The sequence below is a fragment of the Saccostrea cucullata genome, unplaced genomic scaffold, assembly GCF_032062105.1.
Source record: "Saccostrea cucullata isolate Sc308-1 unplaced genomic scaffold, CSIRO_AGI_Scuc_v1 ctg1242, whole genome shotgun sequence".
NCBI classification, from domain to species: Eukaryota; Metazoa; Mollusca; class Bivalvia; order Ostreida; family Ostreidae; genus Saccostrea; species Saccostrea cuccullata.
This window is the reverse complement of record NW_026925881.1, coordinates 14,276-42,065: the sequence shown is the minus strand read 5'-3', so window position 1 is coordinate 42,065 and position 27,790 is coordinate 14,276. Positions and strand designations below refer to the sequence as shown.

The following is a 27,790-nucleotide window of genomic DNA, read 5'->3' as shown; positions in this document are numbered from 1 at the left end:
ATATTGATTTTGATGTTTGAACTGCATTAGGAAAAATCTTACTTTAGAATAAAAAAAAAAGAAGAAAAACATGCAGTGACATCATATTTTTTCAAACATTGCTTGTATTCTTGAATGAGTTTGAAATGAATATGTATTAAACATAAATATTTCAATCGGCTATGATAGTACTAAATTTATCCGAATTTGTTAACATGTAACTAAATCAAGAACATTGATGTGACGCTTGCAATGAGGTGCTCCATGAGTTAGCGTTCACCAGTTGAAATATATAATTTATCCGGCAATTTTTTGTATGAAATTTTACTAGTTTCTTGCACTAAGCAATCATACAGAAAGATTATGTGAAGGTAACAAACAGTGTTCGAGCTTAAAAGTTAAATGATCATTACAAATTAGGAACAGAGCAAACATGCACCTCCAAATCATCATATATGGGATCAGGTGCCATGGAGGAGTGAGCATCTCCAGGACACCGGTCACAGTCACCTTGTGCTCCTCGTCATGTCTTGTATATGTAGTCATAATGATATTGTTTGCAGATATCGAGCTTGGAAAATGAAGTCACAGTGGGGTTAAAAGATGCAGACACATGTTTCAAGTGTTTGTAACATGTGAAAATATTGCTGGTGGAACATCTGCATCACCCTACCAATCGAACATAAAAAGTTTATGCTAAATATTGAAATATAACAGGTTTAAAAATGATAATGGTATTTTTGTGTTAAGCATAATAATTTTTATTATCAGTAAGATAGTCTTATGTGCACTGCAGAACTACACTTAAAAATGTTCTTTGGCTTCGGAACATGTGGTCGAGGGTTAGGAATGGGAAAATGTGTGGTATTTTTGAGTGTAGTTGGTAAAAATATGAAATTTGTTAGGGGGACTTTTGGATTATTTCTAATATTCAATTCATCTTTTATTGCTATGAAATTGTAGTTGATAGGATTTGTCAAATTTTATTTCATATTATTTTTTTTTTTTTATCTTTTTTTACGATTTATTTCTGGGTCACATGCTGTACAAGAAGAAAATATATGCTCAAATATTTCAAAACCGAAATTGAAAAATTGATCTTAACACCGGTTTAATATATATTACTTTAAAAAAATGTAACGAAGTAACTGAATATATATAAAAACTGTAATATATATTTCCGTGATGGATAAAGCTAGACTGTACAAAGTATAGTAATATCTCATATATCAGCTGTTCGTTACTTGACTAGTATAAAACATAATTCTTAAGCTGAGTGTAGGAAATGAGGATAGTGCAGGGGCTTACGCTTGTTTTTTGAAGAACAACATGATACACATTAAAATATGTTTACGTCCTTTACCCAAAGACTGCTGTGATGTTTTGGAGGTATGGAAACTTTGACGAAAATGCAAACAATAGATAAAAGAAATTCCACATCGCTTAAATTCATGCACACCAGAATCAGATAACTAATATTCCATATTTCAGTTAAAACTAATTAGTTTATGCCCTTGCACTTTTGATGTAAGTCACGAATAAACTTTAAGTTAGATTTTTTTTAGACATTTTTGTAATTATTTAATTAGTGAATCACGTTTACTGCGTCATGTTAAGGCTGGTGACGTAATATTTGATTTAGATTTTATAAATAATTAAAAATAAATGAACTTAAGTTATTATATAAAGTACCGACCAGACCCAACCTGACACCCAAGCAGTCCCAGAAAGCAGTCCCCTGGACTGCTTTGAGACCGCTGTGGGACTGCTTTGGGACTGCTATGGGACCGCTGTGGGACTGCTCTTACCTTTCTATTTGAGGTTAGAGCTGTACAAACAATTTAATATTAGTTTTTCCTTGTTCACCAAACCTTAAAATTGACAAGCTAACAAAGACGCATGATTTAAATATTTCATAGCTCCGGGAGTAAGGAAAAAGTTTTTTATCAACCATTTATATATTACAGTGTAATGCAGTTATTTAAACAGTGTAAGATAAATAACATCTTTAAGCAGGAGTATTTTACTTTATAACGTGGGATATTTTACAAGAAAGGTGGTTCCGATATGAACAGGGAGGAAGTGTTGCTTATTTAATACATTATGGATCTTGATTTCATAATTTTTCTATTTATCTTTAGCCAGTTACCTCACAATTCTCAACAATATGGTAGGTTCTCATTTTTTGTTTTATGTTCAAATCGTACGAAAACATCAAAAGTTTAAAAAAAATAATTGTCAAAGATTTAAAGAAGAAAGTAAGCAAATAAACAGAATAAAAAAATACGTAAAGAAATTAAAGAAATATACTTATTTTAGAAATATCAAGAATCAAATAGGAGGTTAGATTTTAATGCCAATAAAGATGAAAAAGGAGTGTGAAAATAGATACAAAATTACTTTCAGAAAATCTTGCCATAAGGAAATCTGTGACGGTCAGTAGTAGATACAACAATGGATACTTTGAACCAAGCAAAGCCGTAGACGGAGATAAAAGTGCATACCTCCTGGACTGCGCACTGACAGCTTCCGGTCAGAAAGAGGCGTGGTTAACTGTGGATCTCGGGGATAATAAAAATATTGCATCAATATCAATCTTACATGGGGGTTGTAAGCTTTCATATATGCGTTATTATACTCCTCTTTCCAAAAAAAAAAAAGAAACAAAAACATAAGTCGATGTTTAATGAGCTTTTATTGTTCTTAAGAGGACAAGTTTTGCAACAATACTATTGAAAATATGGATATGTCATCGCAAATCTCGCCTGAAAGTATTACACTGTGGCCTAAATAGCGTTGCCTTGAGTTTTGATACTATTGGATTTGACAATTGAACAATTTGAATCACGGGTTTCATTCCATAAAACAAGCGTTTTAATTGGTTGATTAGGACCCGCCCACTCTCGTGCAGTATCCTTTGCCTGAGTTGGAAAGCGTCAAACGGCCTAATGATTGTCGAAAATCGATGGTGACTTTTTGAACAAAAAAAACACACAAACTGTAAAATCACTTTTTAGCATGTTATATATTCCTTTCGCAGACCGTACATATTTATAGCGTTGGATGACACACTGCCGATTTTCTATTCACAGCATTTTCCGTTGTTGTACCGCTTCTTACGTAGAAAGCAAACCCAGCTAATAGAGGTCTACCGGGGCACCTGATAAAAATACATATATTTATATGTGGTAAAACATCGGATTTATTCAAAGGTTTACTTGGTTTTTTTTTTTGTCACGGTCAAAAATACCATGTTTCAAATGTGTGTGTGCTACTGCTTTTTTAACTGTCGTCATGGTGATATTAAAACAAGTTGAAATTATTGTGGGTTTTTTTCATGCAGTGTACTTTTTACTGTTATGGCGAATAAATCAATATTATTCATATGTTCACTGTAAAATAATTAATATCACTAATACATTTTCCGAATTTAAGTACGTTTTAGTTTTATTGATGTACTGAAGAAATAAACAGGAAAACGGCACTGTTTTTCAATCGCAAAAATAAGCCACGGGTGGCGTGTATTATTTTAAGTCAACTTCTGCCAGTCCTGGATCGGATTTTATTTAAGAATTCAAGATCATTATACAGGTTGCCCACACTCACAATAATTTAGTAAGGTATCACATCTACATCATACATGTACATAGGTCCACTATATACTTCCGAAGCCTTCGCTCAGTAAGTAGATGCCTACAACTTGTTTACAGCTGTTTCCATAAGAAAGTGGGTGGGCCTAGAGAAAAGCACCAAGCAGATTCTTTGTTGGATTTCGCAATTGTATTTCAGTCAGATTCATCAGTGTCATCACTCAACGCAATAGTTTATCGGTCCAAGTGTATACTTTGAAGCAAGATTTGCAATAAGGCTACGACCATTATATTCTACTTGCCTATACAGTTTGACGTCATCGTATGCTATATGAAGGGAACTTTGCATATAATTGATTAGAGGTTGTATAAATTAGTTGAAACCTGCAGAAGCTTAATATCGCCAAATCTTCTTGTTTCGTGGTTTTATAAATAGCTATGTTTTTGTCACTAGGGTTAAACACCAAACCCATGACGTCATAAACATTGATCAAAATAAACAGAGTTAAACGTAAGGAAAACTAAATGTAAACAAACACAAAAAATGGAAGTTAAAAAACATTTAGCAGGAATACCATGTGTGATTCATTCGGAAATAATGCAAAAAAAGTGTAAATTCGCCAAATCCTGATCTGTGTGCTGCCTTAAAATATCTGCATACATGTATCATTTAAAGCTTAAAGAAATCTAAGACAATCAGATCATATTTACCATGGAAGGTTACATGCTTTTGCTTGAAAATCAGTATAAATGAGTGGTATCGTTGAACAAATTTGCACAAAAATCCTCTAAAATATATTGAAACCTTATATATTAAAGGACTTAAACATACATATCTCACTTTCAGTTGGTCTTGGTGCATTCTCACTAAGAACATCTGACTCTGGTCTCTTTCCTGATTCAAATGGAGACGGAGAAGTCTTTGCTGCTAGTCCATTGAGAAAGATTTGTTTGGATAGCTTTGATGAAAAGGATGCCCAGGCCGTTTGCCTGGCTTGGGGATTTATACCGTAAATATATATATATATATTTAATTACTTTTATGACATTTGATAAACTGTTGATATCATTGATACATGTACTTATGAACAATAGAGCACATGATTATAAATATGAGCATAGAGCAAACAAAAGAATTTTTGATATCCGTTTATATTCATGTTTTTTATTTTAACTTTTTTATCATTTATATCATTTCAAACTTTTGAACTCCTTCCTTGATTTTAGAGTGTATTTAACTGTATACATTTATTTGAAATATTTTAGAAAAGGATATTCTAAAAACACGTCCATTTAGAATAAAAATATAGATTTCCTTATAAATGATTTTTTTTCAATTTTAACATGCGTATTTTTTTCAATATACTAGTATTATATTTTTTGAATTAAAAATCAAGTCTTACCTCCCTGTCGTAAAAATTAAGCTTAATCATTAAATCAAACATTGTACACTGTATATGCGTATTTATCTTAAATATTTGCAATACCTACTCTGTACATTCGATCAGATTCTTTTCTATTTTCAACAAGTATATAGTTTCCCTACTTCTATTCCCTATGTATTCTTTTGGGATAAAAAAAATATTATATATTTTTTTAGGGATAGTACCCTATTTTACAAATCTAAGAATACCGCATCGGCTCCATTTTATGAAAGTGTCTTGAACTGTGCAGGCAATGAAGTTAGCATAAATGCATGTCCAAAAGGATCACGTGGCTGCCCATCAGGATCACAAGTAGCTGTTAAATGTAAAAGTAAGGTTCGTGCCATGGAGTAAGTGTTGAAATGAAATTTGATCACAGGCATTATAGTCTGGTCCGATTTATAGGTAAAAAAATACTTCTAACTGCAAATAATTATTATTATTTTGGCCCAGCATAGTTTTTTAAGTTTTTCGAGTATGCTGAATCCGAAAAAAAATATGCTGGCCTTCATGATAAAGGCGTTAAAGAGGTCAAAATGGCGATCAAAATGGCGATCATCCAATTTTTCAATTTCTACACTTCATTCGAATTTTCTCTGTTTAATTTGACTATTGTTCTATATTCTGATTTGTTCGGGACTTTACATGTGCAAATATCCTTACACTGTAGATTTATATTTTTTTTCTCTTCATTTCACTACTCACCATTGTATGATGGTGCGGTTGTAAGTTAAAAGTCAAAATAGCGATTAAATATGGAGGATGTTCATTATTTTTTTTAAAATTATTTCTTCATGTCGTTTACATAGAAGAAATGATTTGTGATTATCTTACTGAATGTAGTACAACTATGTAAAATTCCAATAGCACACTAATATTATCACTTTAATTCGGATAATTTAGTCGTATAAATTTAATTTAAAATGTGTTAATTAACGTGTCCAGATGACGTCATTTTCACTCGAATTTCGTAAAATACTCAAACTCCTTCACTCTGAGTTGTTTTGCAGAAAACGAATTATTTTGTTAAATATATATTGTATATTGATAAGTCCATTAAATATGAACAAACAAGAAATACTAAAAAAGATTTTTTTTTCTGGAAATGGTTAAAACAAACTCGACTTAAGAGTTTCCAAATTTTTCCCTTCGCATTTGACCGTGTTCCAAAGCCTTTTAGCCTCCGTCCATCTAAAATCACTCCTGAATCACTGTCATTATCAACTCGCACTTCTACTTCAACATCCCGCAGCACACCATCAAATAGAACTAAAGAAATTCTTGTCTTATTTTATCGAACACTTTGTACTAGCTTTTGAAATTAGCACTTAAAAGAACCTAGTATTATCCCCTAAAATCTTCTATTCCAGATTTATTTGCTATATGTTTAATTTCCATCTGTCTCCGGAATTTGGTATTTTCAACACTCAAGTAAAATGATGCCCCGTGTCAAGAATGACAACCCCCTTGGAACGTAAAAGATCGTTTCTCTGGAGTTCGAAAAAGAATAAGCTCACTGGGGGTCGCCAGAGAAACCAAAATCCTTCAAAAACCGATTATTTAAACTGATAGTCCGCCGAAACATGGCTAAAAAATGCCGACTCGGCGTTAAACAATATAAAATCAATCAATCTCTCAAGGAACAACACATTTATGTTCAAATGTTAACAGCATATTTTGTTTTCCTAAACCTTATGCAAAATGAACTAGAGGAACTGTGAGCAATCAGCTGGCTTTAAATGATACCCCCTGCCTTCCATATAAATATAATAAAAGTGTCTCTGTTTTCCTAGGGAAAACCCAAAATATGTGTCGGATCAAAAAGTAAAACAGGAGGTGAAAAATGGCAATATGAAAGAATGATTCTGTGTAAGTTTCATCAAATTTCATTCAGTGGAATGATAGGATTTGCTGATAAGAGATGGGTACCCCAAAGCGTAACAGACAAACAGACGGACGGACATACCGATTACTCTATATCCTCCCACTTTTCAATCGGGGGTATAAAAAATCTTTGATATTCAAGACATGTAGCTCTTTACTATGTGACTGCGTATAGATTTGTTCTCCTTTAGGATAGAAAGGTCATTCTATTAGCAAGAAAATTCTCAAACTCTGTCATTTCGAATCACATTGTGTGCATATTTTGGTGAGGAAAATTGTATACTTATGCAATTTAAGAGCGCCTGCAGATTCCTCGTAATTCCTATCACGTAATTAGGACTAAGCCATTCTTGTCTTCGATCTAGTCAACACGTCTCGTGACAACAAAATTTTCTTGAACACTCCATGAACTTCACATGTACAAGGCAACGTGATCCACACTTCTTTGTTAGGATAGTGTAAGGTTATATCAAGAATCGAGGGGGGATTGAACAGAAACATTTTCTTCTTTCAGATTTTGTAAGTTTCAAAAATTTATACACACTGGTAAATAAAAGATTATCCGTTCACAATATTTGAGAATGCAGTTGAATTTTTGACTGAGAATAACAAAATGCAAATGTAGGGACACAAATGTAGGGACACATAATCAGAACTGGACAATCTAGAAAATTTATGGTTTACGTATATTATACTATTGATTCTTAATGAATATGTTTATATTTTGATATTAAAATATATTCAGATTTATATGCTGTAACAATTACTAGCCCTCTATTTGGTCGTGATCAATCATTTTAAAAATCAAACTAATTTGTACTAGACCTTCCACATGAGCATATACATTTATTTTTTTCTAAACTGGACTAAACATGGATCAAGAATTTCCAACAACTGATATGATTTAGCAACCATCGAACTACAATGTTCACTTGCCTTAATGCTCGGGGAATACTGCACTTGGGGTAGTTTAATTTTCATGTTGTCCTCAAAACAGCAATTATTATATATTATTATTAACTTTTTATATGAAGAAGCATGGTGAGACAGATAATAGGTAAAATGTCTTTTGAACTATTCTCAAGAATTATATATTTTATTGATAGAAGTATAAAACAAAAATCCATGTGATTAAAATCCTAAGTCATTAACAAAAGTATCCTCCAACTTTCATTTCATATTTGAACATTATTTCATAAATTAAAAAAAAGCCTGTAATTTATATTCTGCAAAACAATCAGAATTAAGCAGTTTGGGTATTTTACGAAATTCGAGTGTATGTGACGAACGTCACTTGAATTGCCATTTTGAGCTAATTAACACAATTCAAATTTAAACGACTTAATTTTCCAATTTAACATATAAATGTTCCATTGTCATTATACATGGTTGTACTACGCTCAGTAAGATATTCACAAATCCTTTCTCCTACATGAAAGGCGTTAAGAAATAATTAAAAAAATGAATATCCATCATTTTGAAACACCATTTTGACTTTTCACTGACAGCTGCACCATCATTCAATTGTAGAATAGTGAGATGTAAAGCAAAAAAAAACATCAGCAGTGTATGGATATTTGCAAATGTAAAATTCCGAACAAAGAAAAATATAGAAACAATAGACATATAAATCAGAAAAAAATCGAATTAAGTGAAGAAACAATCAACCAAATTTTCTGAGTTAAACTTATGTCTAATAATTTAAGCATTCTATTACGTTTTTTTTTTTTAAAGTTTTATTACACTCATTACCTTTCTATTTTGAACGACATTAAGGGAAAATTAGAAAAATTGGATGTAAGCCATTTTGAATCGCCATTTTTACCTCTTTAGCGTCATTTTCCTGAAGGCCAGCATATTTTTCAGCATACTCGAAATAGGTCAAAAACTACATGTATGCTTGACCAAATAATAATTATTTGCCGTTAGAAGTTATTTCTAGCCTTCTTTTTAAAAATCAGGACCAGACTATTTATTAGTGTTGTCAAATCGGACAATTTTAGTACATATAACTGGTCACTCGCTTTAAGGACAGATGATACAAACATTCTTTTTCTTTGAAGGAGACTTAATATTATCTCACAAATTTAGAAAAGTGGATAGTTCTTAGAATTTTTTCTCCAAAAAAACTGGAAAATGAAATATACTTGGAAAATATTAGTAATATTTCAACTAAATTACAAATATGGACAAAACACACTCGGTAAAGGTTTACAAATGAAAATAAATTTCAGAATATGTTACCTTGGCGCTAAAAGTGTAATATTACCTTGAAAAAAGTATACCAAGCCAGGTGAATTTTACCAGGAAAAGCAAAATAGTAAAAATAAGCCAATATGATGTTGCTAAATTCTTCTCATTTTGTTTTTCCTCATAAAATTCCCCTGGTTCTATATTTTTTTAAAGTTTATATTACACTTTTAGCACCAAGAAATCATATTATGAAAGAATGGGTGGACTTAATGCCCTATTTTGGATCTTTTTGAGACTACTCTAACAAGTTGAAAATAAAGTGAATCCAAAATATATTACAACCACTAGAAAGAGCGACGTATACATGGTTATTTTAGATTGAACATTTGTACGAAAGCAATGCCTTATTGCCATGAATCAAAATTGAAACAAGGATACATTAGTGTGGTCTTCCGGAATTTGACATGTACCCAGAGTGGTTTTTAGGTCACCCTATCAATATTAATAGGAGGCGGGGCAATCGATCGGTGTCATTGTTGACATTTCTCTCTCTTTCCATCTCTCTCTCTAGAAATTCGAATACGTGTTTGTAATATTACAGTGATGTCATTATGATTTTTTTAAAATGTGAAGACACTCAAAATTAAAACAATATTTAATGTGCTAAATTCTGAAAATGGCACCAAACATAGCGATTTAAATCTAGGTCAGGTTGAAGAATACAATGTAACTGTTTCCACGAGTACACTCGCAGGTGGACATCACGTAATGAATTGTAATATTTAACAGGTCAATCGAAGACGTTACAATGGAAGCGAGAAGTTTGTTTGGAACATGTTTTTTGATAAATTTAGTGTGAGCGCACGTTTGTCGGCTCTTCTCCTTTTAATGTGACATTATTTTGTTCAATATACGACTACAGTTTTCGTAAGAACAGCTGACAAACATGCGCTGACTATGTATTCAGACGATGAAAAATGTGTGACCTGATTATCTATTGATATTTAACAAATCTTCAGGCACTATGCCTTCGATATTTATTTAGTTTACCTAGAAAAGAGCATTTTCAATTCACATCCGTACCATAAATACACACTTAAGATATCGGGGATTTATATGATGGAAAAAATCAACATTTTATGGAACTTAAATTTGCAGCATTTTTTCTGGCTAGTTAAGTCCACCCATTCATTATTTACACTTTTAAACATTCTAATCGAGTACTCGGTTAATCAGATGATTTTTTGTAGAATTTTACATATCTATCATTATCTTATTCTTTACTTATCGGTAGTTGTAATATACAAACATACTGTTAATTAGCAATATCTACAATACACACATATAATATCGTCAAAGATTTTTTTTTTCATTTTCCGGCCGCCCCCGAATTATATCGCGGTAAAGAAGAACAATTATAAACATACTCCTTAAGTACATGTATTAGTTCATTTGTGGAGTGTCCAGTACATTGCTAGTTCCCGTATAACATTTAAAGCTGATGTGATTTAGCAGATTTTGAAGCAACTGTTAAATCAACAAAATACTTAATATTTCTGTGGCTGCATCTCGTTTAATTATTAAAGGAGGTAGCTATAATACTGATCTTCAAGGCTTCAAGAACCGGCAATCAAAGCTTCCAAATATATAAACTGTGCAATCTGATCAAAACAATTCGATCCACTAGATCAAGGCTAACAGTACTTAACATTAGTGTAATGTATAAATATACATTTAAAAACAATATCGCATTATTTTTCTGTACATTTACTACGCAAAATGTATTTTATATGAGGAACTGAATAGCAGCTTTACTAACCGGTGCTCGCATAGTTCAACGGTTAACCGGGTACTCGTTGAAAACACTAAGTCTGGTATTAATGTATGAATTTCAAAATAAGTTATTCTTCAACGATTTGTCGACGGATAATTTAAATTGTATCATATAAATACAGTTGTGGCGAACCCCAGACTATTCTTTACGCAAATCATCAGAAAGTGTTATGATTAGTTTCTTTTTTACTTTTACCAAAAGGCAAAAACTTTTCTGGATTTTCCGAAACTATCTTGTAGATAAAATATAAAAATGGTTATTTTTTTATCTCCAGAAGGCAGCACACTCTCTGGATTTTCTGTGTATGTATCTGATACAGAAGACTGGAGGTCAGGAACTCTCTGTTATCAACACGACAAACAGCAAATACAACCTACTGAGGTCTCCATAGACTGTGTCACTTACGGTCGCTACGTCACTGTTTACAATGCAAGAAATTTAACATCATTTCCTAATGTATCCGAATTTTCCTATATAAATATATGTGAAATCGAAGTTAAAGGTAACTGGTTTTTTTTCTCTTTGATTGATGGATAAACAAGAAAATGTTATTTTACTTTGGAATACAGTGGAGCCTCGTTTATCAGGACGCTTGGTTCCCAGTCAATTTGTCCGGATATGTGAAGTGTCCGGATACCTGAATCACCAGTTAAACTAGACAAAATTACATTTTCAAATTCTGTTCCGAAAAAAAAGTCGTCCGGATACTGAAGCATCCAGATATCTGGGGTCCGGATATCTGAAGGTCCACTGTATTCCCTATCAAACTTCTACTTTTACCTTTGTTCTTGTTTTAAGTGTTACTTACTGTACTTATAGACAACCTTCCTCAAAACATTGCATAACAGTAAGAAAAGAAAAAAAGGATTTTTCTTTTTTTCGAAACAACTAAAAAAGAAAAGAAACGTAAAAGAAAAATTCAAGGGGTATTATTTGATGCAGTTTATGTTTGATTGAAATAAGCTTGCATTCATATAACGTAGAAGAAAGTATATTTTTATTTGATTCTAATTGGATTTGTGTATTCTGAACAAAGGAAATTCCATTCGATGTTTTTTGTTTCAAAACCATAGAAATTAAAGTATTTTTCTCCATTAACTAATCATTATGACCTCATGAAATTATAAATTATCACCATATTTTGAGTTGACTTTTTAAACACTTTTAAAGAGCATAATCTCTTACACGAAGTATCCCCTTCTTTGTATATATGAATATATATACAAAGAATATATAAATAATAAAAAAACATAAATAAATTTATATATAAACTGTATATATGAAATATCATGTTGTTGTTTTTTTAACATGTGAATGTTATAAGCTATCTTTACTTTTCAAGTTGTAGAAGAGTATGAAAATAAAAATAAAACTCACTTGTTTCTAATTGAAAAAGAAATTTACAACAGAATTGAAATGTGAAGTATTGAAAATTGCATTAAATGAGAAAAAGAATCCCTTGTCTTTTTTTGTATTTAAAAGACGTCTTACGATATGAATCATGTTCATCCTCGGAATGTTATTTGCTACATTGCTTGTAATATGAATCCTTTTTGAACTTGAAAACATGCATCTACAACACTCGGTGTTTTTTTTTTCAACATTTTTATCTTGAAGATAGGTGAGTTGTTCTTCTTTTGTTTCAAATTTTGAAGGATGTGACCTGGGATTTTACGGAGAAAACTGCACCAGGTGTCCTCAGAACTGTTTGAATAACACATGTCACTCTCAGATTGGAGAATGTTTTGAGTGTATCGATGGATACACTGGACAGTATTGTGGAACAGGTATCTGTGTAGTAAGATTTGATAGTTAGAACAATTTTAATTGGTTTCCACAAGTTCCCTTTCTCTTGATTTATTTTTGCTTGGACTTAATCTGTGGATGGAGGATTACATTGTAAACTGAATCTTGTTTTGACCACGAATAACAAGAAATCATTATATTCAAATACTAATAATATTAAATTCAAAAGTATTTTGGAAAACTAAATACGAAAGATTGGTCCACGATTAAAAAGGTAATTACAAACATACTCTTGACTATAGCCAGTAGACATGTAAAAAAATCGAAACTTTTCCTATTAATGTAAACACATTTTTGTCTTAGGACCTATGATTTATGATATAATATTGTACCTTATAACTAAGGAAATCAGAAGACAAAAACAGTACTATTGCAACTCTCTACCGTGAAGATGATATCAGATTAAAGCGGGAGTTTCTCATATATGTAGTTTTTTGAAGCAAGGTCTTCACGAAATGTTGAATTTCCCCATTGTTCTTCATTAAAAGGCGACTTAATTTTACATTACTTTGAAGCATGAGTTATTCAAAACTTACATGAGAAGGAAAAAGCACATGCAGTGACATGTAACGTACATCTCAACTTTTAGATGCACCGATAACATTTTATCTGCTGAAACTGGTTATACCCATTTAATTTCGAACTAGATTCTGTATAGCTGTCACTCTGTTTCAAATTTGAATATTTTGCCTGTATATTGCAGATAGTATAACCAGGACACAACAATCAGTGCATCGATTTATTGTGATAACGGTAGAGAACTGAAACAAAACAAAAACAAAGAATTACTCATCAGTTACATGATACATGATGTCACTTTATAACTATAGATATAGCATAAATTGTATAATAACTTGTAAATAAAAAATATTCAAAAGATAAATAGAAATAAGATTCACTATTAATTCCAAAATATAAAGTTTTGACACAAATGGGTTTCCATAGAAAAATGTAATGAACGTACTCCAGTTTTAAGTTTAAAGATTATGACAACAACAGTGTTCCATACTTTTCAGAGTTAACAATAGATATTCCTAATAAACAAGTTACACACTTTTCATACAAAAACACTGTAGATATAATAAATATACGCGTAAATAACATAAACAACACAGGTTTACTTACAGTGTACAGTGTGTGGCAGCTTAAGTCAAAAACTGAAGAAAATCTAGCATGGGTCTCCATGTGTGGGTCACACAGGAAATTAACACAGAAAGTGAGGAATTTAGGAAAAGTAACTCCAGATTTACAAATAAAAAGATAACTCTTGAAATTACAACAGATAACTATTTGATTAAAGGATATAACTCTAGCTATGAAATAGATAAATAATTTAGGAAAAATATAAAAATGCAAATAATATAGGAAACTATACATACATATAATTTAAATGTTCATAAACATTACATTGAATGTATCACTGACAACAGACGATGAGAGCTTTTCCATTGTCAACTTGAACTATTTTATACGTAAGTATTTAATCTCATTTAAAGGAAGAATTCTATTGAATCCTATTGTCATTATATTTATTTTGTGACACAAAAGCAAGGAATAATTACTTGCATACCAAAAGAAGGAAAAAGTAAATTTCATTTTAGCAATTGGAGGCCAATATCACTGCTTAATATTATTTATAAAATTGGATCAGGATGTGTAGCAAACAGTTTAAAAAACGTTTTAACCAAAATAATTAGTTCAGATCAAACAGGATTGATATCTGTGAGATACATGGGAGAGAATACACATCTTGTATATGCTCTGATGCACTACACAGAATTGCATGGTATTCCAGCTGGAACATTAGTCATGATAGATTTTGAGAAAGCCTTTGACTCTGTGTCATGGACTTTTATTCAAGAAACATTGGAATTTTTTAACTTTGAACCAAGTTTTTGTAACTGGATAAACATTTTTCAAAAAGATATAGTTTCTTGTGTGTCTCAGGCAGGAATTTTATCTGACTTCTTCAAGTTAGGAAGGGGCTGTCGACAGGGTGACCCAATTTCTCCTTATATATTTCTCTTATGTGCTGAATTACTGTCTATTAGAATAAGAAATAATGAGAATATCAAAGGAATAAAGATTAATGACACAGAGTACTTAATGACACAATATGCAAATGACACAATGATAATTCTTGATGGCTCTGAAAAATCACTAAAGTCTACAATGCTAGAATTAGAAGAATTTTATTACATATTTCTACTATGTGCTGAGATACTGTCTATTAGAATAAGAAATAATGAGAATATCAAAGGAATAAAGATTAATGACACAGAGTACTTAATGACACAATATGCAAATGACACAATGATAATTCTTGATGGCTCTGAAAAATCACTAAAGTCTACAATGCTAGAATTAGAAGAATTTTATTAAATGCCAGGTCTCAAAAATCAATCAATCAAAAACTCAAATTGTTTGGATTGGAAGTAAGAAGTATTCTGAGGATAGACTCTGTCCTGATCTAAAATTTCACGGACAACGAACGTTAAACTTTTATGTATTTATTACGATGTTGACTTAGCAAAAATCACAATACTGAACTATGACAAAAAAACTGGTTAAGATTAGGACCATCATAGAGCAATGGACAAAGAGAAACTTAACTCGTATTGGAAGAATCACATTGATGAAATCACTATTTCACAGCTTAATCATTTATTTATTACTTTACCAAACCCACCTTTAAGACGCTTACCTATGTACATTTTGTGAAGCAGAAGAAGAAATAATATTTCATTTAATTTGACAATGTCCAGTCGTAAAACAATTTCTAGATGATTTTGTTAGACAGTGTCATCAAAAAGGCATTGTATTAAATATAGATGGTGAATTTTTTATATTTGGAGATATAAGAAATAAGTATCATCAAAATCTTTAAATATTTTGCTTATGTCAATGAAGCAATATATTTACAGAGTTAATGTCAAAACCTCAGCCTCTCTATCCCTAGTTTTCTGAATGAATTCTAAATTATTTATCAATCATTGAAATATACAGTTTGTCTATCTTTTCAATACGTTGGATCGCGGCTATTTCGACGTTCAGGAGGGAATGCTTCCCTGTCATAGGCATCCGATCACATGTCTGGAATTTTCGAAGACTTGCGTTGCTATTGGATTTGTTTGTCAACTACCGTCCATTATCAAAACCTTTTATATTAACAAACAAAATGTCCGTAGTATAGAATATTCCAAAAGTGTAGGTATTATGGTAGACTTTGTTTGGCCTGTTCAAGGAGTGCTTCGGGAGACATTTTTACATGATATGATCATGTTACAAAGTTGTTAAATGAGCTTAAACATTATCTCACATTACATGTGCTGAGATATTATGTCACATGATTATTTAAAACAAAGTCAGATAAATATTTGCCGACAGAAATCAACATACAACGATTAATTTTTGTTTATAACATCTTAAACAAATAAATAAAATACATGTAAGTATTTGCGAGTTATAGGACGTTGAGAAACTCGTGGATATTTAGCACACCACAATTAATGCTTATTTTCAAAACTTCAATTTAATTGCACGACAACAAAAGACTTCTAGCCAACACTGGACTTCTATTCAAGAACAAAAATATAATCAATTCATTCTCCCATGACTCTAGAATAAAGTATAGCCAGAATTTTAAAGAAGTTTTATTACTGGTTTTGATATGGCATGAATAAACAAAACAATCATTAAAAAAGGATATCTTTGTCATAATTTCATTGCATTAATTTCGTCTTATAAATTATCTAGAATGCCAAGCTGGTAAATATGGAAAAGCATGTTCTGTCCAATGTGGACAGTGTATCGATGATAAACAGTGTAACCACGTGAATGGATCCTGTCCTGGGGAGTGTTCTCCTGGATGGAGAGGTGATAAATGTGATCAAAGTAAGTAATGACAAATGTATTACATTTTCAAAAACTAATAAATTCACGGTCTTTAAAAATCTTATTTATGCGTTATTTTGTCTCTCCCCATTACTGTATACAGGGAAATTCTTCCAAAATACTATCTTAGTAGTTTTTTTTTTTCACTTTTGCGAATTTTTAATTGGGCAATTTCAACGAAAGTAGCCTTATTTCTTTTGAGTTAGGATAAATTAAAAAATAAAAAACTTCTTAAAGGAATATAAAGCAAAAGTAAAATAAAAATAAATTGATAGTGTTTATTTTAAATTGGCTTGACTTTCATTTGATCGACTTTAGAATGTTCTACGGATTCTCTCTTCACGTTGTACATATATGAGACTACATATTCGTTCTCAGTATTGCTTTCTTCTGTACATCTGTTCGCATTTTGTTTGTTTGTTTAAGGTCCTAAAGAAATTTCCATTGGTATTAAGAGACAACCACTTGTGATACATTGCTGCTAAATTCACCTCATCTCAGCATTTTTTGTTTGTTTTTTTTTTAGCAGTAGAATTTTTTTCCGTGGCACAGGACCTTGCTTTTTCCTGTATTAATTAACATAGAAGTCCCATTTTCAGAAAGTGGTTTCGATGTATGATTGACATCGTACTTCTGGTCTTTAGTTTGCATTTTCAAGTTCTGTTCATCAAAGTTATCAAGATTAGTTAAATTTGATCCTAAATGTATAAAATAACAAATATTATGGTCTATACTCTAACTAAACTTGAAACCGGCACTGTGTTGACCTTAAATGTATCCAAATGAATGGGTATTGCTTAATGTGTCCAGGGAACAAGGATTGGCCGTTTTGTGAAATTGCTCTTAACACAACAACACTAACATTACGTTCAAAGTCTAAAATTTCTGATAATTGATTCTCGTAATTTTTTTTATACCAATGATACCCTTTTTAACATTTTCACTTTGCACTTCAATACATCCTTACTCTTAAACATTGATAAATGTTGATTTAATCGATTAATGTGTTAATTAAAATTGAATTCTAAAAAATGAAATCAATATAAGCACAACTAAACTAAACGATCAATAATTTATCTTATTATATAGCTAATAAATATTCTCTAAAAAAATAAAACTACCAAAAATCCAGAGAATTTTAGCGTTCAATATCTTGACGTTTTATTGAACGCTAACTTTGTATCACGTATAAGAGTATGCCAGAAACATTCCGAATACGAGCGTTCAATATCGAACGCCCCGTTGTAAACAAAAAAAGTCGTCTGGTCAAATTCTCAGAGCTAAATTACAGAAAGGAAGTGGTATCTAGGTAAGATGTGTATATTTTTCACAGTAAAATAAAAAAAAAAATGTTAAAATATAGTACGTATACATATATTAGACCCATTAAAACCTAAATTAGCAAAACATTCGCTCGGTAGGGTCATCGGAATGACGCGATATTGAACGCTAACAGGAGAGACTTTAATTTGAATACCGATACTAAAAATCATTATTTAAGGGTTTTTTTAGTTGAAATATTTATTATAAACTAGGTGGAAATGTTTTAGCTATATAATAAAGGAGTTATTGAACTTATATCGGTGAATATTGGCACTCGTTGGCTGTTAAAATGCACTCGCAAGCTCGTGCATTTGAACAGCCAACTCGTGCCAATATTCACCGATAAAAGTTCAATAACCCTATATTATTTCCTTTGATCTTAGTGAAATGAAAAATTAATACTAATATTCATTTATTTTGTTAATCTCGAATGATAAAAGATACATGAAGATGTGGTAAAGAAACATGAAAACTTCGATGGTTGTACATGTAAAATTGTTTTTCAGTGAGGTCGAAACCAACATCATGTATCCGTGTAAAAATTAAACATATCTGAGGAGAGAACAAATGTTTAACCTCTTCAACGGTACCATATATTAGTTACTGCACATTAACAACATTTATAATTAGTTACAATTAAATTGTAAATTTCTAGGCTTTTGCGCATTGAGAAAACAAAAACTTTAGGTTTTATTCAAGCTGTAATTACACTTCTCCAGAATGTGACCAAAGTTTCTATGGACGACAATGTAACATGACATGCAGTGAATTCTGCAGGGGAAGACTCTGTGATCCTACAACAGGTCAATGTAATAACTGTGTTGATGGCAGATTAGGATTCTTCTGTGAATCAGAAGTTGCGGTTGCTGTTGACAATTCTTGTGCATATGCAGGTATATTTGATGACCCATAATTTATACAGAAGAGAATAGAGAGTATTTCTTGAATAATACAGTAACATTTACAAAATACAGTAACATCTACAAAAAATATTAATTCTGCATTTGAGATTTAAATGATCCTTGAGAAATATACATTGCAGAAAGTGAAAACTATTTTGCTCGTTTAAAATTGCTCAAAAAAGGTTTGTAATTTTTTTTTAACTTTTGAAGTTTTTAAGCTGATATACAAAAGGCTAATTTAATGAGAATGCGGTTCACCTTGTAATATTCTTTGACTTTTTTCTTTTAGGCTATAATTGGCATTTAAGTATTTCAATATTTCCAAAGAAAATCGGTATAAGAAATAGACTTAATACGGCCCGTCATGTGTTTTCGTGGTACATGTATATACGTTTTCGTGATATTTTTTATTTTTAGGAATAATCCCACAATGCGAGATCGGAATTATATCATATTTGCTATTAATAAAGGGGAACCCTGTGCATGTTTTATGACCACATGTTAAACCTTTTTGCCTTTGCCAAAATAAAATATAGCGAGTGAGTTATGCATAATTCGCAAATTTGACAATCTGCGTAATATACGTTTATTCGTCGTGTTTTGAACTAGAATATCAAACTTACAAACTAATAGCCGCCGATCCTGAATACCATCGTCTGTTAACTTTCCATACAGCTTCCGGTCATGTGACAATAATTTGGAATTTCCCACTTTTGATATTTTTTCTACGGTGATCTAGTAACGTAATTTTTTATATAATTTTCAAAGAAAATATCGCGGGTGTTAAAAAGTTATATACGGAAAAAAATTTATGCCATTGATAATTGATTGAATTAAACATTCAATTTCTTTAAGTATACATGGAATTTATATTTTAAAACATGAAACATTCAAATAAAGCTTTACAAAATTATTTCTAGGCCACTCTTGAGAAAGAGTTTTTTTTTACATTATTTAGCAATACAGCTTAGGCACGCCTAGATAGATGTGGTCTTAATTAACAACAAATAAATTTCCATGTTAAATAATGTAATCATTTTGTCAATTAACTAGTATTTTTGACACTGTAAAATTTAGAAGGATTTTGCCAGACTAGATTTCCATAGTTTACTTGTATTATAAATACCACGAAAACATCTGACGTCAGCAAAAAAATCGAAAGAGCGACCATGCAAGAATTCAATGACCTTCTGAACAAATAATAAATGATATGTGAGTTAAAATCATTTTAAAATAAGGAGAATTATTGTTTATATGTGTGATAAATAGCAAACATCTCAATTATTCAGTCTTGAAGCAGACTATATTACAAATTAATCGTAATGCCACGAAAACTCATGATTCGAGGGTACTGTTATAACCTTATTTAGTTTCCCTGACTCGAACTTCCACATCAACATTTATGCGTTCTACATGTAGAAGCATTAATTTATATTCCTTTTTTTATTAAAAAATAGATTCTTGAATGATGTTCTCTTTTCCACTTTTAATCATTTTTTTTGTCCTTAAATTCTGGTTAAATAGCACAATACAATAAAAATTCACTTCGTAAATAACACTTGCTAAACTATAAAATATTTTTGAAAAATCAAAGAATTGTAAAACCCATAAAAAACCTAATTAAGTATTGAATGCCTGAAAAGAAATTTTTATAAGCATAATCTTAGCCAAACTTTTTTTTTCTTTTATTTCTCAAAATATGTAAGGCATTGAAAATATGTTACCAGAGAAGTTGTAATTAGATGCGATTTTGCCTTTCAGATTATTTGCAAAAAAATATGTCGATGCTATTTTAAATAAAATTATGTAAATTGTAGTTGATTTAACTTATATTAATGTATGTAAAGCAAGGGACCCCTGTAGTCAAGAAATAAATATTATTAATATATAATGCATGACATTGAAGAATATCCAGAAAGAAAAATAAAGAGCAATAAAGAAAGAGCCAGAGATGGACGATTTTGCTTCGTTATAACAGTGTCTCTTTATATCTATTAAGTATATAATATATTGTAAAGTCGGGGGAATTTAAAAATCATTTTATTTAAATAGTCAATTCATTATAAGGATGTTTGTTATAAGTGTGATTAAATTTCAATTCATTAGCTGCGCTATAAAGAAAATTTACATATAACTTCCTTTTTTAACAGACGGAAACACATGGGACACACCGCCTCTGATCGCCGTTGGATTGCTATCTGTGGCTGTGATATTGTTGATAGCAATATTGCTTGTCTGTTTTCTGAAGAAAAAACACCAGTCCTCTAAACCTAACAAGAACAACCCTAACTACCAATTAGCCATATCAAGAAAAGACAACAACGAGTATACTGGTATCCATGCGGCCAAATCTGCTGAATATACAGATGTGGAAACGTCTCATTATATGGAGATAGGAAACTCAAAAATCAAAACCAAAACGGAGTACATTAATCTTGATCAACTATCAAGTAATTGAACGAAATTATACTAAAAAAAAATTTTTAAAGCAAAACTGGCGATGTATATTCTTCTCTCTGCTTCTGAATAAAATGTATGACTAAGACAAGTATTCATGATTATTCACGAGAAAGCTCCCAGCTTATAAAATAAAAATAACATTATATGATCACCCAGCGCTGTCGCCGTTTAATTTCATGACGTCCGACAACGTCATTATTTTTCAATGTCTTTACATTTCTACCTCAAACATTTATTTCGATGGAATTCCCTGGAGTTGAATAAAAATTTAAACCCGTCTTGTTAATATGACTTTACGATGTCATGAACGGCTGCTTTTCATGCATGTAATATTGCAAGTGGATTTATACATTGGGAAAGATCCTCGCTTGGTTATATCGGCATATTTTAGGTTTTGAAGTTTAATATCTTAGAAACAAGATCAATGTCATTTTTTGAGATGAGTGACTTTTCAAAACTTGACTACAATAAGACATTAATATGAACTCCCTTTCTCTGCGAATCTATTTTGGCATTTAAAAACAAGTACTCTTGATGCATCAGAGGTCTATACAATTTTTAGGGGCAAAAATTTATAGATTGTTGTATGTCATCTCAATCCCTTAGTTATTTGGACACTCCAAACAAAATTTTAGAAAAAAAATAAAGAATTTTTAGAAGGTAAAATTTGTATATTTTACTGAACAGTAGTGTCCCATCACACACCTCATTTAGCGGATATTTTAAATGTCAATTGTTCATAACACTCAGATCGAAAAAAGTATCATTTAAAATGTTGCGCGAACTGGACATACCATAGCTCACAAAAACATTACTTATTTATTAAAACATAAGATTAATGATTTTTGGTTTATTTTGAACATAGAAAAAATAATGCTTTCTAAATATTTCAAAATTTATTAATAAACCAAAAGCGGTTTTAATTTTATGGTGCCATTCTTTTCAATTCCATCTCGAAAATATGTAGATAAAACAGGTGTATTTTTAAAGCAAAATGACTTGTCAAATACGTGAATTCATATCAAAGCCACGGAACTTATATGGACTACTCATTACCCGCTAGGTGGCATGTTTAAAATATTTCTTATAAAATATTATTTCTGTGTTTTCTCTGTTCATAATTTGTATTGTTTTCTGGACTTTTGACCTTGAATACTTAAATTAAATTAAAAATTAAAATGCTGCAAAGCAGAACATATATTACCTAAATTCCTTTCTAGTATACTTATTGTTAATAAAGTATACATTCCTTTTTATGTTCTTAGTGTTAAAAAAATCCCTGATTTTAGATAAATGTTACTTCCAATACTTTACACTATACATCTGACAAGAATCATTACTTGATGTCAACGTTTAAAAATGCAGTCGACTTTTGAAAATTACTTTGAAATTATTCTTCTTAATTTTTATACTCATTTAGACCTTTCCATATAAAGAAGGAATTGTACAAGGAATGTTTTATCTTATATAATACCTTAGCCTGAACAATTTTTTTTTCTTTATTTCATTTGCCTAACATATGATCAGAAATAAAAAGAAAATTCTATATAAATATTTATGTATAATAACGTTGTACGTTTGGGTGTTGGTCGAAACTTACTTTCCTATTTGTGGTTACAAACATTTTATAATTGTAGTTACTTGTTCACCAAACCGGAAATTGACAAACTTAGAAAGAAGCAAGATTTAAATATTTCATAGCTCCGGGAGAAGGAAAAAATCTTTTTATGAACCTTTTATAAATCAATCCAGTCCTTAAAACTGTGTAAGATAAATATCATCTTAAGACAGGAGTATTTAACTTTATGACGTGGGATATTTTACAAGAGAGGATGGTTGTAATATGAACAGTGAGGAAATGTTGCTTTATTAATATATAATGGATCTTGATATTATCATTTTTTTACTTATCTTCAGCCGGTTACCTCTCAATTCTCAACAATATGGTAAGTTTCCATTTTTGTTATATGTTTGATTCGTACGAAAACATCAAATGTTTTAAAATTCATTATCAAAGATTTAAAGAAGAAAGTCAGCAAATAAACAGAATTAAAAAAATGTGTATAAAATTTAAGAAATATACTTATTTTAAGAATATCAAGAATTAAACAGCATAAAGGTGAGATTTCTTAATTTGCCAAGAAAGAATGAAAAAGAAGTATAAAAAAATAGATATAATATTAATTTCAGAAAATCTTGCCATTAGGAAATCTGTGAGGGTCAGTAGTAGATACAACAATGGATACTTTGAACCAAGTAAAGCCGTAGACGGAGATAAAAGTGCCTACATGCTTGACTGCGCACTGACAGCTTCCGGTCAGAAAGAGGCGTGGTTAACTGTGGATCTCGGAGAGAAGAAAAATATAGCATCAATAGCAATCTTACATGGGAGTTGTAAGCAGATATGCGTCATTATTCTCCTATTTTAATTATCAAACAAAAAACACTGGTCTATGTTATATGAATTTTTATTGTTCCTTAGAGGACAAGTTTTACAACAATATTATTGAAAGTACGCTGGTATGTTAAGGCTACGACCAAATATTCCTTTGCCCACACAGTATGACGTCATAATTAACTATATGACGTGTACTTTGGATGTAACGATTTCTTAAAATCTATATTTAAGGTGATTCCACCCTCACAATTTTAAAGGTTCAAAGTACATAAAATGCATCTATTTTCATTTAATATACTTTAAACTTTCCAATTTTTGCAAAAAATGTATAGGTCACCATATTATTTAAGATGAGAAAAATAAATAAACAAAAGTGTATGTCGACATAAAAAATCTCACATTTTTTATAAACAGTATTATGAAAAAGATGTAAAAACTGGTTAAAATGCATGATTCTGATGCTGAGTGTTCCTAAATACTTCCTACGTAAAAGATACTTTTGAATTGTGAATATCAAGGAAACTATTTTACAAAAAAGCAAATGCCTGAATGAAGAGACCTTAGAAGGAGTTATTGCCCTTGTCAACATTTTTGAAAGATTGAATAATTGATTAAATATAGAAAATATGCATTTTTAAAATTCTTTAACTTTACAATATTTATCATTTCACCTATTGTAAAGCATTCTTTCAAGAGATATTGTTCTATTAGGTATGAATTAAAACTAATTACAGTTTTTGCGAAAACCTATGACATCATAGGAGGGTGGAATTACTTTAAAGACTGATTTGAGGTCATAGAAATCTAGTTGAAACATGAAGAAGATTAATATCGCCAAATCTTCTCGTTTTGTGGTTTTATAAAAAGCTATATTTTTGTCACGGGGGTTAAATACCAAACCGATGACGTCATACACATTGATCGTTATTAACAGACTGAAAGTGAAATGTAAGGATAATTCATGTACAAAAACACAAAATTGGAGTTAAAAAGCATTCAGCAGAAATGCCATGCGTGATTCATTCAGAAATAAAGCTTATGAATAAGGTATGTTAATTTATATTTCTACGATTTCTTCGTATAGTGAAAGCAGACAGTGTTTTTATTTCCCGATCAGCCTATCCTCTATCGTTTTTAACAAAAAAGATGCAGAAGTTCAACACTAAGCCGCATACTTTGAAACATAATGTTCTTTTTCTATCGTATTTGGAAATTGCAGCTAGAATCGTATAGTTAAGAGGTTTTAATGATATTTTTTTTCAATTTTATGTACAAAATGTTCAAATTTTGTTGAGGTTTCCTCCAAAAGTGTTGAATAACTTTTTCTATGACAGGATTGTATGATTCTAGCAGCACCTTTAAATGGTACAGAAATTATCGTGCATAACTATAGAAGTTTATTATCCCGGCTAGTGTTGAAGTTTTCACTTTTCATTATGGCATTTTTTATCTATTGTAAACGTCACAGGATGGTGTCGTGGCGGGATGCTTCCTGTAGTGTAAGTCCCATTGAAGTATTTAGAATGGATAATGAAAGCAACAGTTTCATCCATTACTTTTCTGATTTATCAGTTGTACATATTACATGTAAAAATTAGTGTAAATTCGCCACTTTCTGATCTGTGTGCTGCCTTAACATACCTGCCTACATGTATCATTTAAAGTGTAGAGAAATCTAAGACAGTCGAGTACTTGTATTTATTTGCCATGGAAGGTTACATGCTTTTTCTTGGAGATATACAGTACCAACAGGACACAACCTAACACCAGAGCGAACCCGAAGCGGACCCCAGGTTCACTTTGCAGGTTCGCTCGGGATCCGCTACGGGTTCGCTTTCAGAAATTTTGGGACCGTTCTGGGTGCGCCTTGAGTGCGCAAGGGGTTTGCTTGGGGTCAATTTCGGGTCCGCTAGAGCGAACTCGGCGTTCACTCTCTGGGACAGCTTTACGCACTGATGTGTTTAGCGGACCCCGATTTAATCTAACCGCCATTAAGCCACGCCACCTGTTTATTCCAATACAGTTATCGAAATTCGTATTCAATCATTGTTGTTTTGGCGGCGATCGATACATGTACACTGTGCAGTGTACATGTATACAGTGACATTGTGGAGAACATTGATAAATTTTCCAAAAGTCAACTGTACATTCGACGTACCGGTAGATTTATAATTTTTTCCTCGATTTCTTTGCTCTCCGAATTTCGATCCCGAGATATTCCAAGTTATTTAACAGCGGGCTATTTGGCATTTATTTTTCTATATTTATAACATAAAAAGGAAAAAAGGAAGAGGAAGAAAAAGGTATTGAATTGATTTTCAATGTATCGAATGGTGTACAAGTGAAACTGACGAAAGCATTTAAACAAAATACTTTTCAATTCATACGTTATATAATTCTAAATTATATTAGTTATGCTATATGTTTTGCTAAATCGAAGTTTCAATGAATTCAAATATTGAATTATATCTATAAATTAATGGTTATCTATTGTACATGTAATATATTTAGATATTTACAGTAGTTACACATTGAACTTCGTAATAATTATATATTTGCCGGACATTTTCAAACAAAAATCGATTTTATCAGATGTTTATTACGCTCAGAATTATGGAGCGAGTAGGATTTTAATCAGAATGAAAAAAAAATGACAATTAATAATTGTTCCCCTGATAAGAATATATATTATTAATATACCCCCTACTTCCCATACACACATGAATGAAATTTAGAATATTTAAAAAATCCATTTCTTAATATTTAATCAAATATTAATATTAACAGGAAAAATCAAGACCAAAAAAAAGAGATCGTAGCTGTAAAGTCTCATCATTAAAGTCGATATTAATAATATACCGTTAGCTTATTATTTTTTTGTTAAATTCATATGAGTCGTCCTCCCAATTCTGCACTCAAATCGTTTTCCATAAGCCCGAAGCAGCCATTTTTTCCCAAATGATATACAGGACGATGTACATGCACATTGAATTTTTTCATACCCAATTAGGATCAATGATTTTATATGAATTTTGATTAATTTGAAGGAACATGTAAATTGAGACAATGGAAATAAAATAATTGAATAATTGGCACGTACATGTATTCTCGACATATTCTTGTACTGTATTTTGAGATAATGAAATTATAGAATTCGTAAAGACCAGTTATTTTTCTTTTCTCATCTATTTCTTTAAGTAAAAATTGAAATATCAACTATTATCTTTTACTTTCTTTTACGCATTGACTGATAAATGTACCCAATTTATATTAAATTTTATCAATGGACTTAAAATACTGATGAAAAGAAACTGAAGAAAATAAATAGGTAAATATTCAAGTAACATTCTACCTGGAAAATTAATAAATATATATTTTTTAAATTGCTTTTAAAAATTAAAGAAAATAAATAAATATAACATACAGTCCGGAGAATCAAAATAAATAAATGTAAAATAGTATTCTACATTTATCATAATAGATTTATACTGAACATTCACACGCTTTGTTAGTATGTAAAATGTTTGGATTAATATCCAATAATATCACACATTCGGTCTTTTATCCCAATCGACAGATCAATATGTCATTTTGATTGGTCGACGCGCTGATTGGTTAATCGCTAATCCTGATTTTCAGCTCTGTAAAGAAGTACCAAACGCGTGTTAGCTGTCTGGGACCACTACTGAATTTGGGGTTCTCTCTCTGGATCCCCTTCGGGTTCACTCGGGGTCCGCTACGGGTTCGCTCGGGGTCAGTCCTAGCGGACCCCGAGCGAACCCGGGGTCTGCTCCTGGTTTGCTTTCTGTTAGGTTGTGTGCGATCGGTACTGTATATAAATGATTGGTATCGTTGAACGAATTTGTACGAAAATCCTCTAAAATATATTGGAATCTTTAATATTAAAAGATTTTAACATACATATCTCACTTTCAGTTGGTCTTGGTGCATTTTCATTAAGAACATCTGACTCTGGTCTCTTTCCTGATTCAACTGGAGACGGACAAGTCTTTGCTGCTAATCGATTGAGAAAGATTTGTTACGATAGTTTTGAAGAAAAAGATGCCCAAGTCGTTTGCCTGGCTTGGGGGTTTTTACCGTAA

General features: G+C 31.2%; 1 protein-coding gene across 1 annotated transcript; it reads left to right on the top strand.

The window, feature by feature from the left end:
* The first annotated feature begins 789 nt into the window (after positions 1-789).
* LOC134269932 (uncharacterized) lies at positions 790-27,790 on the top strand. The gene is made up of 12 exons (XM_062752108.1): positions 790-862; positions 2,386-2,589; positions 4,417-4,579; positions 5,170-5,324; positions 11,179-11,406; positions 12,560-12,691; positions 16,467-16,604; positions 18,647-18,820; positions 20,980-21,253; positions 23,207-23,235; positions 23,480-23,683; positions 27,624-27,790. The coding sequence occupies exons 1-12, from the start codon at positions 790-792 to the stop codon at positions 27,788-27,790; spliced, it is 1,941 nt and encodes a 646-aa protein (XP_062608092.1).

What these genes read in the sequence shown, in the direction of transcription:
- LOC134269932 (XM_062752108.1), top strand. Translation starts at nt 790, where the DNA reads ATGTTCTTTGGCTTCGGAACATGTGGTCGAGGGTTAGGAATGGGAAAA. An exon ending in TGGACAGTATTGTGGAACAG is followed by an intron (nt 12,692 to 16,466) that starts GTATCTGTGTAG and finishes TAAATTATCTAG; the next exon opens with AATGCCAAGCTGGTAAATAT. An exon ending in AGGTGATAAATGTGATCAAA is followed by an intron (nt 16,605 to 18,646) that starts GTAAGTAATGAC and finishes ACACTTCTCCAG; the next exon opens with AATGTGACCAAAGTTTCTAT.